Source organism: Nicotiana sylvestris, chromosome 5, assembly GCF_000393655.2.
Source record: "Nicotiana sylvestris chromosome 5, ASM39365v2, whole genome shotgun sequence".
NCBI classification, from domain to species: Eukaryota; Viridiplantae; Streptophyta; class Magnoliopsida; order Solanales; family Solanaceae; genus Nicotiana; species Nicotiana sylvestris.
Genome location: NC_091061.1, coordinates 153,643,205 through 153,658,232, shown reverse-complemented (window position 1 = coordinate 153,658,232; position 15,028 = coordinate 153,643,205). Strand labels below are relative to the sequence as shown.

Below are 15,028 nucleotides of genomic sequence, written 5' to 3'. Positions count from 1 at the left end.
TTTGCTTGCATTGGAGAATACAATGCGTTTCTCGGGTGGCTGCCCCTACTTTTATTCCACGTGGAGAAATAGTTAGTTAAAACAAAATAAAAACATTCGTTACCTCAGTTTGATCACATTCCCTTCTCCGGTTATGCTTTCAGTGGCCACTACCAATTTGGCAAGGCTGTCTGTTTCGATGTTTTGTGCTCGGGGTATCTGGTCGAGTTGACACTCGTCAAACTCGGGCAGTAACTTATCAATTCTTGCCTGATATTTTCGTAGCCTTTGTTCTTTTATTTGGAAAGTCCATGTGACTTGGTTGACGACAAGTTGTGAGTCCTATCGGAGGATGATTCGCCGTGCTCCATACTTGAGAGCTAGTTTCAGTCCTTGTAAATGTCAAAGCAAAAAGTGAAGTTGGCATGGCAAAGCACACGAAGGCCTGAAAGGACGCCACTGTGCAGAACCACACCTCTCAACCGTGGTAATTTAGCTGCCAAGTGTAATGCTGGGCCACTGTAAAGAAGGAATAAACTAAAATTTGCAAGGAAGACATCAATTGTTATGGATAGTAGTGGAGTGCACTTAATAGAAAAAGGTGAAAAGTGGAGAGCATTAATTAAATGATAGAAATGTGTGTTGTTGTTAAGCTTTGTTTCATTGGCGTTTGCCAGGTTGTCCTTTTACATCATCAAAAATGGCTGAGGACTAGGAAAACAATAGTACTCGTACTGTAAAATTTGGGGTGTCATTCACAAATAAGCACTCATATATAGAAGGAAACCATCTTTTCATCTTTGCAAAGCGAATTCAAGATTTGGAATTAGTAAGATATATAACCTCTGCTTCTCTTTATAAAAATCATGTCGTCTCCTTGATAATGCAAGAAGTCGTATAAAAGTGTCTTTGTTTTCTCATTCTTACATCCCGGAAATTAACAATGTCTTAAATATGATGGCAACAAATAGAAGTATGATGTGACAGAACCAGGTTCCTCACTTCTTTTATACAAAAAATACAAAATCTAGCATATTTTTAGCCTAATCGAATGCACTCCCAACCAAAAAAAAAATCACAATCTTTAAATGTGTAGGAGTATCAGCATTTCATAATACTTGTGTGCTAACTGCCCAAGAAATTCAGGCAACAAACCCTTGGCTAACGTAATATTTAATATATATAATACTCTTTAGCATCTCATTTGCAAAAGCACCAAATACAAAAACTATTTGGTGTATCAAATTCGTTTGGCTTCCCTGAAGACGCTTCATAGTTGGAATTGAATTTTAGATCTAAAGGAAACTAAAATTTTAACTAGAAAATCCCCACAGACAACGCCAAATTGGTTGACTCAAAAGATATTGAAACCTTTTTGAACAAATCAATCAAAGAAAATGAAAGGGTAAATCCTAGTTAAAGATAATTAACTCTAGATCCGAGATGAATAATATGAATAGAAAAACATAGCCGAGTATAAATATTGGCCGTAATTATGGCCAGATTTAATAGCATAAAAAAAGATGCATTAAGTAACATTAAGTGGCAATAAAATATAAATAAAGGAAAAGATTCACCCAATCTTTAGTGAGACGGATCTCCTTTCATTTAATAAAGACAAATGATAGACAAATATGAGAACTGTAGGACCCTTTTTGGATCCGATGAAGGTATGGGATTACAGATCCTCCGGAGAGGTGTGTTTACATATTTTCTAGAGAGAGGGAGAGGGAGAGGGAGAGAGAGGGTCAGAGAGAGAACCCCCCCCCCCTCTCCCCTTTGGGAAGTCCTCCCCTCCTATTTATAAGGGGGTATCCATAGAAAATCCTAAAAAAAGGTACAATTTAGATGGAATATTCGGTAGAATATTCCTTTTGAGTATTCCAAAGCAAACTAGCTATTTTATCACTGCCCGACCTCGGTCTTATTGGTGAGTGTCCGATCTCGACCTGTCCGTCCTCGGCATGTCCGACCTCGGCCTAATTATGACTGTCCGACCTCGACCAATTGATGATTGTCCGACCTCGACCAATTGGTGACTGTCCGACCACGACCTGTCCGACCTCGGCCTTATGTCTCCGCGGGCCGAATTTCTCTGATCTAATTTTGACTCATACATTATTGGCAGTGATCAATTCTCAATATAGCAACAAGGAAGACGTATGCTTTTTCAGACCCAACGTTTTCTCGTGGACTGTTTATCTCTAAAATTATCATGTGTTTGTCTTACGTCATTGACAGCCGATTTCAATTTTTCGACCACTTAAATTAATACTAATGGCTAGTCGCAAATATGTTCGAACCGTGAAAGTAGCCAGTCATGAATATTCATGTTAGAGTAGATTATCTATATCACACCCCTTAAGGTGTAGCTCTTTCTCGGACCGTGCGTGAACCCGAGATACCTGGATTACCTTATAAGCTGAATTGCCCTTTCTTTTTTTAATAAATAAGACACGTCAAATATAATACACTAAGCAAGAACAAACTTGAAATCTAATCTCAGTTCACTTAAAGGTTCTAAGAGCTCAACCGCCCTGATTCTTCCGACAAACTTATCAAACAAAAATCCAAAATCTGATTTCTCAATCCGACTTTTCCTGCAACTCTACTCTCCCTGACTAATGAAGCCAATTACTTGCACCTACAGTTCTATTGATTTTAGTCATGCAAAAATGATCATTTTCTTTTCACTAAATTCAATTTGAAGAAAAAAGAAGCTCCTACGATAAATTTTGCTTTTACCACCTGACGTCTAGTGGTGACAAAATGATTAAAAAAACAGTTATTTATCCATATAATTCATTAAAAAATATGTCGGAAAATAAACTTATTAAAAACAAGTCAAATATGAATAAAAATCATATTATTCAATTAGAAAATGAATAACTAAAGATTTAACTTTTACATTTGTAACCCTCAAATTACGGTTTTCCTCAAGTTTGGGATAGTAAAAATTCTTGCAGAAGTGATCACATTCAAGAATCTATGAATAATATAGATATCCATATTATCCGCTAGTTAACCCAATTTTTATCCATATCAAATATGAATCAGGCCAAATCATTTATCCATTTTTAGCATTACCTATTTTGACCCACACATATCTGACCCGCCTATTTGCCACTCCTACTTATGCCAACAACCCAAATACATTGGAGTTCGAATTTTTTTACATGTGAACTTCCAGCACAATGAATATGCTGAAATTACAGCATAATACGATGAAAGTTTATACTCAAGTGCATCAATCTCCAGTGTATTATGCTGGAACTTTTCATGTTTCAGCAAAATAGTGATTATTTTTCAACGACTTTGTAGCTATCTCAATTATCAGTCCGAAAATTAGTTAGCCCGTGTTATTTTCACGCTTATCAATACCACTACCAACTACTAGAAAACAAATTGCTTTTCCCTCCTTAACAGTAAGATGCAAAGTATCAAAAACACGTTGAACAACTAAATCTAAGAACAATTGGAAATATAACTAGAAAGAACAAGATAGTTCACAGACAAAACTAAGGACAAATACCAGAAAAGTATCATGCACGCAAATATTGATAGAAACACCTTAAGCTTAAGGGTCGAGACTTTGTTGATGAATGAAGCTCAACAACGCTTTTTGGTTAAAAGATTAATAAGATAGAGTAACTGAACACCAGAAAGGTATATAAGATTGAACACAAATATTGTAATGCATTTTCGACCACCTGCAACTCTGAGTTATCAGTGTGTTATCATATCAAGAGCACCACATAACAAGCTTATAGCTAAGATGGGAATGAAGATGAAACAACAACCACTTGAATTATAACTTGAAGTTGATTTAGCAATATCTTTAAGAAGATAAATTCATAAAACTCCCAAAATAAATTGTACCATAACTTCTTCAAATGAGAAAAGCAAAGAGCCAGACTAAACCCAAAACGCAAGGGCTCAAGCACTTGTATAGAAATATCTGCCTTGACAACATTTGACTGACAGGTAAAAACACAAGAAGGACCTCCCAGTATAACTGACAAGGCTTCGTCAGTGCATCCATCAATCTCAAGAGTCACCTCAGCCTTGACAAATATGAAGGAGCCACCACAAAGAGCAAATATGCTCGAATAAAACACATCTCCCAGTATAACTGACAAGGCGTCGTTAGTGCATCCATCAATCCCAAGAATCACCTCAGCCTTGACAAGTATCAAGGAGCCACCACAAAGAGCAAATATGCTCAAATAAAACTTTCTTTGCTGCACCCCTGAAGACAAGATGACAAAACAAACAAGGAAAATGAGAACCCCATGTAAAACAACCGAGAACACATCATAGACTGCAGCATGTACCTGCAGCCCCACTGACCATAAATTAGAAGAGGTTTTATGTAACCTCGTCATAGATGCTGCAGTCTCTACACTGTAAGATGATCAAATCACCTAAAACTGAAAATACAGAGAAAAAGAAGCTTTTCCCCCTACCCTTCTAACAGCCAAGACAGGTCACATCGATTACATGACCAAAAGACCAATGTAAAACCAGTCACAATTTATATCCTACAGTGGCCTCTCAATATTGAATAAATACGCTATTTTCCACCAAGAGTATCCAATTTCTCATTTGCTTTCCACAAACGCATTTATGTAGACAAACAGATCGAACATGAAAGCTTGTACCACCGACGAGAATTGTCATCAGAAATAATGAGATCTACCTCTTTCCATGTTTTGAGCAGCGAGTCTACTATTCTCCTTTGGTTGCTTGTAAGAGCTAACACTGAAGTTGGTCGCAGCATTATAACCCTGACTTACGTTATTCTGATAATAATTATAAACCTGCAATTAACGAAATCAATTAGTAAGATATGGGAAACGAAAGCGAAAAGATAACTTCAGTTCAACACAAGAAGAACAAGGTATCACCATGTCAGAATAATTCACTTGTTGAGTGTAACTTTCAGGGAGCATCGGGAGCTGATTTTCGCAGAAGTCTTGATTTATGCCCAAGGAATTGTTTCCAAAACAGAACTCCTGCACATCAATGTTAGATTTATATGGCGCACAGAGGTTGCTCAGCGCTAATCGTCCAGTTTCGATGGTTCCTGCAGAGTGATCCAAAGGGATTTCAAGATCATTGAGCTCCATATAGGCAGCATCTTCTGGCAGAATCATGGGGTTAAGACTATAATTGGCTCGCCAGTTTGCAGAGAGATCAGATCTCGATTGACCCAGCCCTTCCCAGCTCTCAATGTTACCAAGGCCGTCGAAAATATCATTCCCATCAGCAAAAGGATCAGGTAGAGCATTCATATCTGGGTTAAAATTCTCTAGATTCTGTTAGAAAAAAGAAAGGAATAATGGTCAACACACATTACATAAAAACAAGTTCCAAAAATACAATAAATGTTGTAGAAGTAGCTATGCTATAACAGCACTAAAGCATACCCACCTGATTATTCTCATTGCCAGCAGATAGCAAAGTAGTATCTTCTGTGAAATGGGCTAATAGACCAATGATCTCATCATCTTGCTCATCCAGAGGCATCTTATTAGTACAAAGCCGGGTATTAGATGGACCTGGACCACTGTTAATCATGCTGGTATCAATTAAACTCTGTTTTTCAGGTAGCACAGGCAGAGCAGAAAAAATATTGGATGGGCTCGATTCACCAGTCACCCCCACATCACCTAGCTTATCGGAAGGCATCCAATTGATAGGAGATACATTGGATGGACGTGGTTCACCTGGCACCTCAATATTTGGCTCATCCAAAGGCATTCTCTGAATAGAAGATAGACTCAGACTCCGTTGACTTGAAGGCCAGCCAGATGTGCTTCCTGGGTTAATCATGCTGGTCTCAATTGAGTAGTTCTTATTGTCAGGCCTTTGAGGTGGAGCACATAAAACATCTGATGTACAAGGTTCAGCAGGAATTTCATCGTCTTCCCAATCTGCCTCCTTAAAAGGTGCTCCATACTGTGCACCATTTTTTGGACCTGGCCCACTCTTCTGGAATACTTTACATAGCACATATGAATCCTACAAAACAAGGCTTTGATGAATAATAAGTTCTAAAATTTACACACACAAAAAAAAAAGGAAAGATGAGACTGCTGTACCTAGACCCACAGTAATATAGAGAACACAATAAATCCAGACACCAATATCTAACTCGAGTCTTAAACCGTTGGATCCCTACAAAGAGCCCAGCAGAGCTAAGATTGGCTGATAATTTGTTTTTATAAAGATTATGATAGGCTAAATTATATTATAGAATGAGGAACTTGAATTTTCAAAGTCTTTTTTAACATAGGCTGAAGAAATTGAAGATAGAAGATGGAAAGAAAATGCTTGACGTCGCGCAATCTTCAAACAAGAGAGCAGTATGCAATATGTTTCCACCTGAGTTGCATAACTTTCCCAAATTTCCTATCTACCATACAAGCATAGGAACCATGTGCCATGACAAAACTTGAAAAACAGATTTGACCTGTAAAAGAAATTAAAGGCCTCAAAAATATGAGAAAAGAAAGACTTGGTGTGCAAGATCACAGTTAAGGAAAACCAAGGACCTAGACCTACCAATTCATTACTTTTTCTGATCCAAATCTATACAAGCATAGTGCCATCGACATTGTTCTCCATGATCACAAGTGAAGGATCAATGAGAAACAGATGCAATCTTTAAGAAATTAAAGCTTCCAAAAGAATAGGAGAGTCTATCTTGGTATGCTTTCATTTAAGGAAAACCAAGGATCTATAACCTGTCAACCACCTCCAGGAAATTTCAAATTAAGAAAAATAATTGCTAGAAGATAATAATACAGATCAACAAGATAGTAGGGGACTAGGTGCTAAGGAATATATCGTCTAAATAGTATCCCAGAAACATTAATTCCGAGAATGAGAGAACATGATCCGTTTAGCACGATGTTTTAATCAGGGTTCTCACAAACAGGCACTAGATTAAATTACAGTAAAGTAAGTGCAAGCAGAAAAGGGGGAGAGAATACTGCAAGGGGCACCCATTGGCTACTGATACAAGCAAAAGAAGAAAGAGCATCAATAAAAATTAGGTACTATTTTAGCAAAGATAGATAGAAGTACCTGAGCAAATCCTGCATCAGCCAATCCTTTATCTTCAAACTTGTATTCGTGAATAACCCAATCAGTTCTCTGCCCTCGTGGGGGATGGCCTTGGTGGAACACAAGAGTTTTAACTGATCCAACAATCTTTTCGTCATAAGTAATGGATCTATCTTTCCCAGTAGTTTTCCAGTAGCCAGTTTCAGTAGCACGATTCATTCTGGCTCCACTTGCATACTTTCTCTCCCTTGGGCAAAAGAAATACCATTCCAGATCTTTACTCTTATAGCAACATTTGTCTGCAAGAAGATATTAAAACATTATGCAAAGTTGAACAAAGACAAATAAAATCATTAACCAGACTTGAAATAAACATACTACTTCAGTCCCCCAAAAAGGTACTGTCCAAATGCTAGAGATTTTGACTGAAAGAAGTAACAACTTGGGAAGTTAAATAATGAAACAGAAAGGAAAAGATAGGCTTTTATCACTACGGCTTCCAAATGCCGCTTTTAGAGATTCAAAGCAGCTAAAACTATCCCATAAGTAGAAATTTCATTAACCAAACTGATGCTTGTTCTTTCTCAAAGCACTATTTTTTCTCTGAAGAACAGCATATAGACAACATAGCACATTACGTATATGATTTTCAAGTGTAGAACATTTACAACCTTCATTATGTATGGGATTCCTCTAGATTCTTTTCAAGTAAAAGTTGTTGCTTTTCCATATAAAAAGAAATGAAGAAAGGACACCCTTTTGGTGGAAGTACACAGTATGCAACTACAGAATAAAGGCTCCATAGAGAAACTTGGAAGCAGAATGTGCGCCAGAGGTAAGGGGTTCGTATATTCTTAGGTAAACCAAGTTTAGAAGAATGCAATATTTTAACAAATTCTTCAATAAAAACAATAAACAGATACCTGGAAGGTCCCACGGGGAGAACTTGTAGATGTTGAGTTCCGTTATGGCTTCAAAATGAAGTTGTTTCCCCATGATCTTCCGCTTGAGATAGTACATAATCAGCTCAACATCAGTTGGGTGAAAGCGAAACCCAGGCGGAAGCCTCGCCATTAAAATAACCAGGAAAAAAAAAGGGCCAAACTAAATGAAATGAACCAGCCCCAAAAGGGCTTCGCGGAGTAAAAACTAGAGTAAAATTAATGGTGGCAATAAACTTAAAAGAGCTATGTGCAAATACACCAGAGCCTCCAACCCCCCACCACAAAAATCCTCAACTGTTGTCAAGTCCAATGCCGAAACAAGATCTTTCCTGCACACCACAGCCTTCCGCGGTTCATGAAAAGGAATGCACCCCTTACAAAAAACTGATGTTTCTTGCTGGAACCAACAGACATCTGGTGCACAATTCAAAAACCTGTTATTCACAAAATCATCAGCCTCCCAAATCAAACCAAATAATACCAATTTAACAGAAGCTCCACCAGTTGATCACCACCGAGGGAAAGGAAAATATCTCAATAACCAGCACAAACAAAATAGTTTTCAAAAACAATAGAACACCAGATTGACAAACACGAAGATGACAATAAAACAACTGAGCAAACACTGATCTTCACAAAAGTATATGGTCAAGCTGTCATAGTCTAGTGTTAAAGTTCCATTTTTTTCCTCAACAAGTTCGAAATCTGAACCCATAACTTCCAGTATATTAGATGGAGGTGGTATAATTACAAATCTGAACCCATAACGTTTAAATCCTGGATCCGCCTCTGGAGACCATTAAATACTAAAGTGAGATTGCAGCATGAAATGTTTGTGAACTGAATCCACTTCACAATTTAAGCCCTAATGGTCAAACTTAAACGCTGACCCGTACAGATGAGCACAACTAAAATTTCACTAGCCTAAAAGACAGAAATAGACAATACTAGAAAGGAAAACAATCGGCACCACGACAGATAAAAAAATAATCGGCACAACAAGAGATCAGAAAATAACAGGAAAATAAGAGGAGTCATCAAACCCTAGATTGAAAAACCCTAAACCTCGACCTAAAAAAAACACAATAAAGTCAGAAAAATAAATCAGCAACAATGTATATAACAACAAATAAAAGAACACAGAAGAAAGAAGAAACTAATCGAAGTATATCAAACCCTTAAATCACCACATATAAATTTCGAAAAAAAACACACAATAAATTGACAAAATTATATAAATAAAAGAGAACAGAATAATAAAATAAAAAACGATCGAAAAGTGAACTTACCCAGAAAGGGAACGAACCGGAGAAGGCAAAGGGAGCGAAGGGGAAGAGAATGGGAAGGGCGGAGAGGAGTGAAGTAAAAGGGGGCGAAAGTGAATCGAAATTGGAGTGTGAGTAGGGGTTTATATAGGAAGAGGGTTTTAAGAGAGCCTTCTTCGGTAATCTACAGCTTTTTATTGGCTTGCTTTCAATACTAGTTGGACATTTTGGGTAAATTCTTAAAACTTAACCAAGAATCCTACACACACGTACACACGTACCAGAATATTGTTTTTTGGTCATTGTGGTATTCCATAAATATATTTAACCTTTAACTGACTATTTACTGGAGTTACTAAATATGTAATTAATCAGAGGAAAAGACTTAGAAAATCCCTTAACTATGCCTGTAGGATTATTTTTATTCTTTATCTATACTATTAAATATAAAATATTCCTTATCTTTGTAAAAGTGTACAATTTTAATCTACCCCGTAACAGAGTTTGCAAAACTAACGGATATGAGCGTCTGCTTGGGTTAATAATAACAGAGTTTTACCCCATCAAAACCCAGTTAAAAATAACGAACTCTCTCTCTTTCTCTTCAACCGTCGACCCCTTTTCTTCAAAATTTCCTATCATACTCAACCTCCTTTCTCCCAAAATCCCTACAAATCCCACCTCTATAATGTTGAAGATAGGATCCCTATTCAGTGAGTCGTGAAAGGAAATCAAATTTCGATTAAAGAGAAATTGTTTGGATCCCTAATCGAAGAAGTAAAATGCAGAGTGGAAGTTCATTAACGTTGCCATCAGTATTGATCCAGAGTGGAAGTTCGTAAGTTGTTGACCCCCAAATGTTGATAGAATAAACGATCAACTGTCCGTAAAACCTTGTATTTTATCCATTTCAGATTAAACCAGAGCAAAAGGAGGATTGAGAAGTGGGCTCTAAAGGAGAGCCTTTTATGATGAGGAGCATCCCTATCTCCCAAAAGTGTACTAAATCGCCATTTCAAACTGATTTGCAAGTGATTTCGAAAGTTATATTGTTAATCAAACTAACAATTGATTCATTACATTCCTTGCAGCACTTTCTGTATAGGCAGAAAGAACAATGTAGTGATGGTGTGGGCTATAGTTGGATAGATGGACTCAAATGTGTTTCAATGACTTATCAACAACTTTTTATTGCTCTTATTTATCTTTCAATGCTTGTTTGTTTTAAAGCTGTCTAGGAAACAAATTTTTTTCTTTAATAGGTGACGGATAGGATGATGCTAAATGCTTCACATATATTCCCTCATAACACCCCGATTACAAAAGAAGCATACTACTATAGGATGATTTTCGAGCGCTTCTTCCCACAGGTACTTTGTTCAGATAATATTTTGTATTGTGGGGTTTCATGATAAATGGGCTAATTTACGTTTGTTGTCGACCTTGCAACCTTCCGATAAAGTGAGTAAGCTCACATAGTCAGAGTTTTTTATTCAAATAATAATGCATTGAAAATAATAATGCTAAATTAGAGATTTACTTTTAACCATGTTCCTCTGCCATTTTTGGTTCTGCAAAATTCAGCTGGGCTAACCGTTCCTGGAGGAGCGAGTGTGGCGTGTGCTAAAGCAGTTGAGTGGGATGCTTCTTGGTCAAAGAACCTTGATCCTTCACACAGGGCTGCTATTGGCGTACATAACTCGGCTTATGAGAATCATGTACCTGCTATGGCTAATGAAATTTGGCCACAAGAATCATTGCATGTGTGCCGTCTTTGGTAGAAGTTGGTGCTACTCCTGAGCTCACAATAAGGAGTTAGCAGCAGTCTGTTATCCATGACTTCTTGCTCATAAGTAATATTATAACTATTACAATTATTATAAGTTTTAGTCTAATGTCATTGTTAAGGGAAGATGCAACATGTCTTTTAGTCTAATTTCTGTCTTTTAGTCTACTATATCCCTAACAATTAATATGTGGGTTCGCGCAATTTAAACTGAACCAGATAGCAACTAATTATAGAATACGTTTATAACAAATTTCATTAATTAAGAAGTACTTGCAAATTCATAGCTGTAATAAATGGTAACCACTCTATTATATAAAAAGCCATAAGTAACCAAGATCGATATATAAGATGCATTGTGTCTTTAGTTGTCACGACCCAATTCCATTATAGGTCATGATGGCGCCCGACACCATTGTCAGACAAGCCAACGCAAAAATATTAATAAGTTCTAGTTTTACTTTACTAAAACAGTTACAACAATTTCTTAATTTTGATTTAAAACAAGTGATAATTAGTAACGTACAAAAATAATTATACAATCCCAAAAGAATAGTCTACCAATGTGTGTGCCAAAACGTGGTGTCACAAGTATGTTGGCATCTAGTAGAATATACAAAAGAATAAATCTATCCTACTGTCTGGAATAGAATAGACAGCCAAAAGTAAAGAGAGACTCCATCATGCTGCTGAACGGCATAGGAAGGGAGCAACTCACCGTGGAATCTCGGACTACGATCAAGAATGCGCACCAGACTGGTAGCCAGATGTACCTTCCTCAGATCATGTACAATTAAATACATAAGCGTAGTATGAGTACATAAACAATGTGTCCCCAGTAAGTATCACATCTAATCTCGAAGAAGTAGAGACGAGAGGTCGACTTGATACTTAGTAGGGTCAAATAATATAATAAAGTGTTATGCTAAGCATGGTCCGAATTCACTTCCGATCGCGCTCCCAACACCAGAATCACCATACGGAACTACTCCTAGACTCAGAATCCTAAACGGATATCGATAACACTGAAATGCACTTCAACCCAAACTTATAAAATTTCTTCCAAAATGCTAACTTCCACAATAAGCGCCAAAACGCTTCCGGGTCATCCAAAACCCGATTCGGGCATACGCCCAAGACCGAAATCATCATACGAATCTACTGGAACTTTAGATCGCGATTCCGAGGTCGTTTACTCTGAAATCCAATCTTAGTCAATTCTTTCAACTTAAAGATTTTGAAATGAGAATTCACTTTCCAAATCAACTCCGAATTCCCCGGAATTCAATTCTGACCATGCGTACAAGTCATAACACTCGAAGTGAAGCTGCTCATGGACCCAAACTGCCGAAGGACGCGCTACAGCTTAAAACGACCGATCGGGTCGTTACATAAACAACAGCAAATGTGACTAGAACAATGTCCACGACACAGTATCTAAGAATTCCAACAGCAAAATGTCTTCAATAGTAGTGAGAACTACCATGTTCTACTTCTCCTTTTCTAACCTACAAAATACAGAAATATAGTTTAATGTATAACATGTAAATGGAACTTAATTGAGTAGTTTTAATAGTTTCATATTCTATTCAACTTCCCAAAAGAAAAATAGCAGCAAGTGTGAGTTAAACGTCATCCAAAAATAGCAGCAAAAGTAATTCAGAGAGCATCCAACTTTTACCTCACTTAATTCACCTCTTCTAACCTACAAAATAGAGAAATTATAGTTTAACTTTTAACTTGTAAATAGAAAGGCGACTTAAAAATTACATCAGATTCAAATATTATACCGCCAATTTTTCAAGATATGATGATGTAGTTGATTGCCAAAAGACTGGTTCATTTAGGTCAGTTTCTGTCTCCACATAGCTAAACTTGCAAGTTCTTTTATTGTGATCAGGCTTATGACAAATGCTACATTCAATAGTTGTTTGCTTCCTTTTCATCCTTGTTCTGCTCGCTCTAGCTTCACCAAATTCTTTTTTCCTCGATTTTTGCTTTCTTCCTCTCTTTTGTTTCACATTCTTTGGAGGCAAAGGAGGAATTTTACAAGATTTAGGCCACAATTGTGATCTATTAATTGAAAGAATAGCATATTCATAAATTTTCCTATATGTTTCCACCATGTAGCGGTCATCGACATAGTTAATTACCTCATCATTTTTAGCCCAAATTGCCGAAATGGCATGCTTGCAAGGATATCTGGTTATCTTCCACTTCCTACAACTACATGTTTTGTTATGTAGGTCCACTGCCCAATTATCATCCATGCTCTTTCCAAGGATTTTATAATTCCACTTATTTGATTTTTGAGGAATAAACGCAGCTGCTGCCGCCTCATTTTTGTGTAAAATATCCTTGATTCTACGCCAAACATCACCCAAATTCCATTTTTCTCCTTTATCCCTGTTAGCTTGTATCCGAGCCATCAATATGTATCTTAATTTCTCTAACAATGTTATAATGGGCTTGTCTTGGGCCTCAAGTATCATGCTATTAAAGGATTCACACATGTTATTCAACAAGATATCACACTTAGAAGTTAACCAAGAAACAACATCTGCATCTAAATTTTAAAGGTTAGGCATGTGATCATGAAAGAACTTCTCCGTCGTAGACTTTGCAGCAGCCCAAAGTGCATTCCTTAAGGAGAAACCACTAAAGCCAACCTCCTAAAATTGCCATAGAGGTGTCTCATGCAGAATCTATGACTGACGAATGACAACCCATCGTTAAATGCTTCAAGAAGACCTTCAATAAAAAAATCATATTTTTTAGTAAGAGTTTCAAACTAAAATATTAAAGCAAGAAAAACTTGAATATAAAAGCAATTCAAATCCAATAAACTGAATATAAATGCTTCAAGAAGACCTTTTTGCTTATCTGACATGAAGGTCCAACCACCATGATCATCAATATCCAAATCCATAGACAAGTAGTTCAAAAACCATGACCATGTATCCCGTGTTTCCTATTCAACAACTGCATATGCGATTGGGAATATGTTATTATTAGCATCAAGTCCAACTGCTGTTAACAATTGAGTTCCATACATCGGGCCCTTTAACCAACAACCATCTACACCAACTATCTTTCTACAACCGGCCTTGAAGCCTTCCTTACAAGCAGCAAAGCATATATAAATTCTTTAAAATATACATGGCTTGTTAGATATTTCATTTCTGTTAATTTCACATGAATCGAACTACCTGGATTTGTCCTTTCAAGCTCATTGATGTAGTCCCACAACATAGCAAATTGATCTTTAATATCACCATCAAGCAATGCGATGGCCTTTCTTTTAGCCCTTCTAGCTTGAGGTAAACTAATATGAGCTTTAAGTTGCCGACTAATTGTATCTCTGAATTTAGAAACTTTCAGATCCCTGTTTGAACTGATAGTATCCAGATATCTCCTTGCAATAAAAGAAGATGTGATCGTCTTATTATGATGATACCAATTTTTACAACTATGCTCAGGGTTGTAAGTTTTTATTTGAAATCCCTTATCCCTGTGCATTCTTGATGCCATAATTTCCACTCACAAGTCAGATGTATGCACTTACCTCTTATTCTTATCTTGTCATTTTTGCACCACTTAATATACTTTTCAGCTTGTATTTCGTGAGTTTCCACAGCATATTTAAACTCTTTTTTTGTTTTCAAATGTATATTCAAGAGCAAGTACGAGATTCTTTTCATTAGTTTTAGGATTGTACTTAGGAAAATCAAAACTCTCATTGTCTGAATCACTATCCAAGCTTAAAGTCCGAAGAATTCACGCAATCAGAATCCCCTTCTTCATTTGACAACTTCTTTTGAACCTCGGCACTAATACACTTTCTACCACTTTCAACGCATTGTTTTCCAGTAACTCCCTTATCAAGCATTGGATTGAAATCGGATAGTTCATTTTCAGAATCATCAAACTCATCACTACTAGACGAGTTTGACGTTTCAACCAGTTTCTCAGTAATTCCAACA

The 15,028-nt window shown here is 36.9% G+C and overlaps 2 protein-coding genes across 3 annotated transcripts; both read right to left on the bottom strand.

The window, feature by feature from the left end:
- Positions 1-3,631: 3,631 nt before the first annotated feature.
- On the bottom strand, positions 3,632-9,407 carry LOC104214104 (NAC domain-containing protein 82-like). Of its 2 annotated transcripts, none has more exons than XM_009763728.2 (7): positions 9,284-9,407; positions 7,974-8,408; positions 7,072-7,349; positions 5,413-6,003; positions 4,887-5,297; positions 4,679-4,799; positions 3,632-4,228 (listed from the first exon to the last, which is right to left on the bottom strand). In XM_009763728.2, exons 2-7 carry the CDS (start codon positions 8,122-8,124, stop codon positions 3,750-3,752), a joined length of 2,031 nt encoding a protein of 676 aa, XP_009762030.1. In that variant the 5' UTR covers positions 8,125-8,408; positions 9,284-9,407; the 3' UTR covers positions 3,632-3,749. The 2 variants fall into 2 exon arrangements, with proteins under 2 accessions (XP_009762030.1, XP_009762029.1); XM_009763727.2 differs by having other exon boundaries at positions 7,974-8,428; positions 9,284-9,401.
- A 3,101-nt stretch (positions 9,408-12,508) lies between these two features.
- Positions 12,509-14,576, bottom strand: LOC138869511 (uncharacterized). Its single transcript, XM_070147133.1, has 6 exons — positions 14,255-14,576; positions 13,762-13,796; positions 13,650-13,717; positions 12,836-13,538; positions 12,727-12,750; positions 12,509-12,553 (listed from the first exon to the last, which is right to left on the bottom strand). Exons 1-6 carry the CDS (start codon positions 14,574-14,576, stop codon positions 12,509-12,511), a joined length of 1,197 nt encoding a protein of 398 aa, XP_070003234.1.
- Positions 14,577-15,028: the final 452 nt, after the last annotated feature.

What these genes read in the sequence shown, in the direction of transcription:
- LOC104214104 (XM_009763728.2), bottom strand. Translation starts at nt 8,124, where the DNA reads ATGGCGAGGCTTCCGCCTGGGTTTCGCTTTCACCCAACTGATGTTGAG. An exon ending in CTGATGCAGGATTTGCTCAG is followed by an intron (nt 6,004 to 7,071) that starts GTACTTCTATCT and finishes CTTGTTTTGTAG; the next exon opens with GATTCATATGTGCTATGTAA. An exon ending in AAGTGAATTATTCTGACATG is followed by an intron (nt 4,800 to 4,886) that starts GTGATACCTTGT and finishes CGTTAATTGCAG; the next exon opens with GTTTATAATTATTATCAGAA.
- LOC138869511 (XM_070147133.1), bottom strand. Translation starts at nt 14,576, where the DNA reads ATGGCATCAAGAATGCACAGGGATAAGGGATTTCAAATAAAAACTTAC. An exon ending in TTAACGATGGGTTGTCATTC is followed by an intron (nt 13,718 to 13,761) that starts GTCAGTCATAGA and finishes TGGCAATTTTAG; the next exon opens with GAGGTTGGCTTTAGTGGTTT. An exon ending in GAAGAGGTGAATTAAGTGAG is followed by an intron (nt 12,554 to 12,726) that starts GTAAAAGTTGGA and finishes TGTATTTTGTAG; the next exon opens with GTTAGAAAAGGAGAAGTAGA.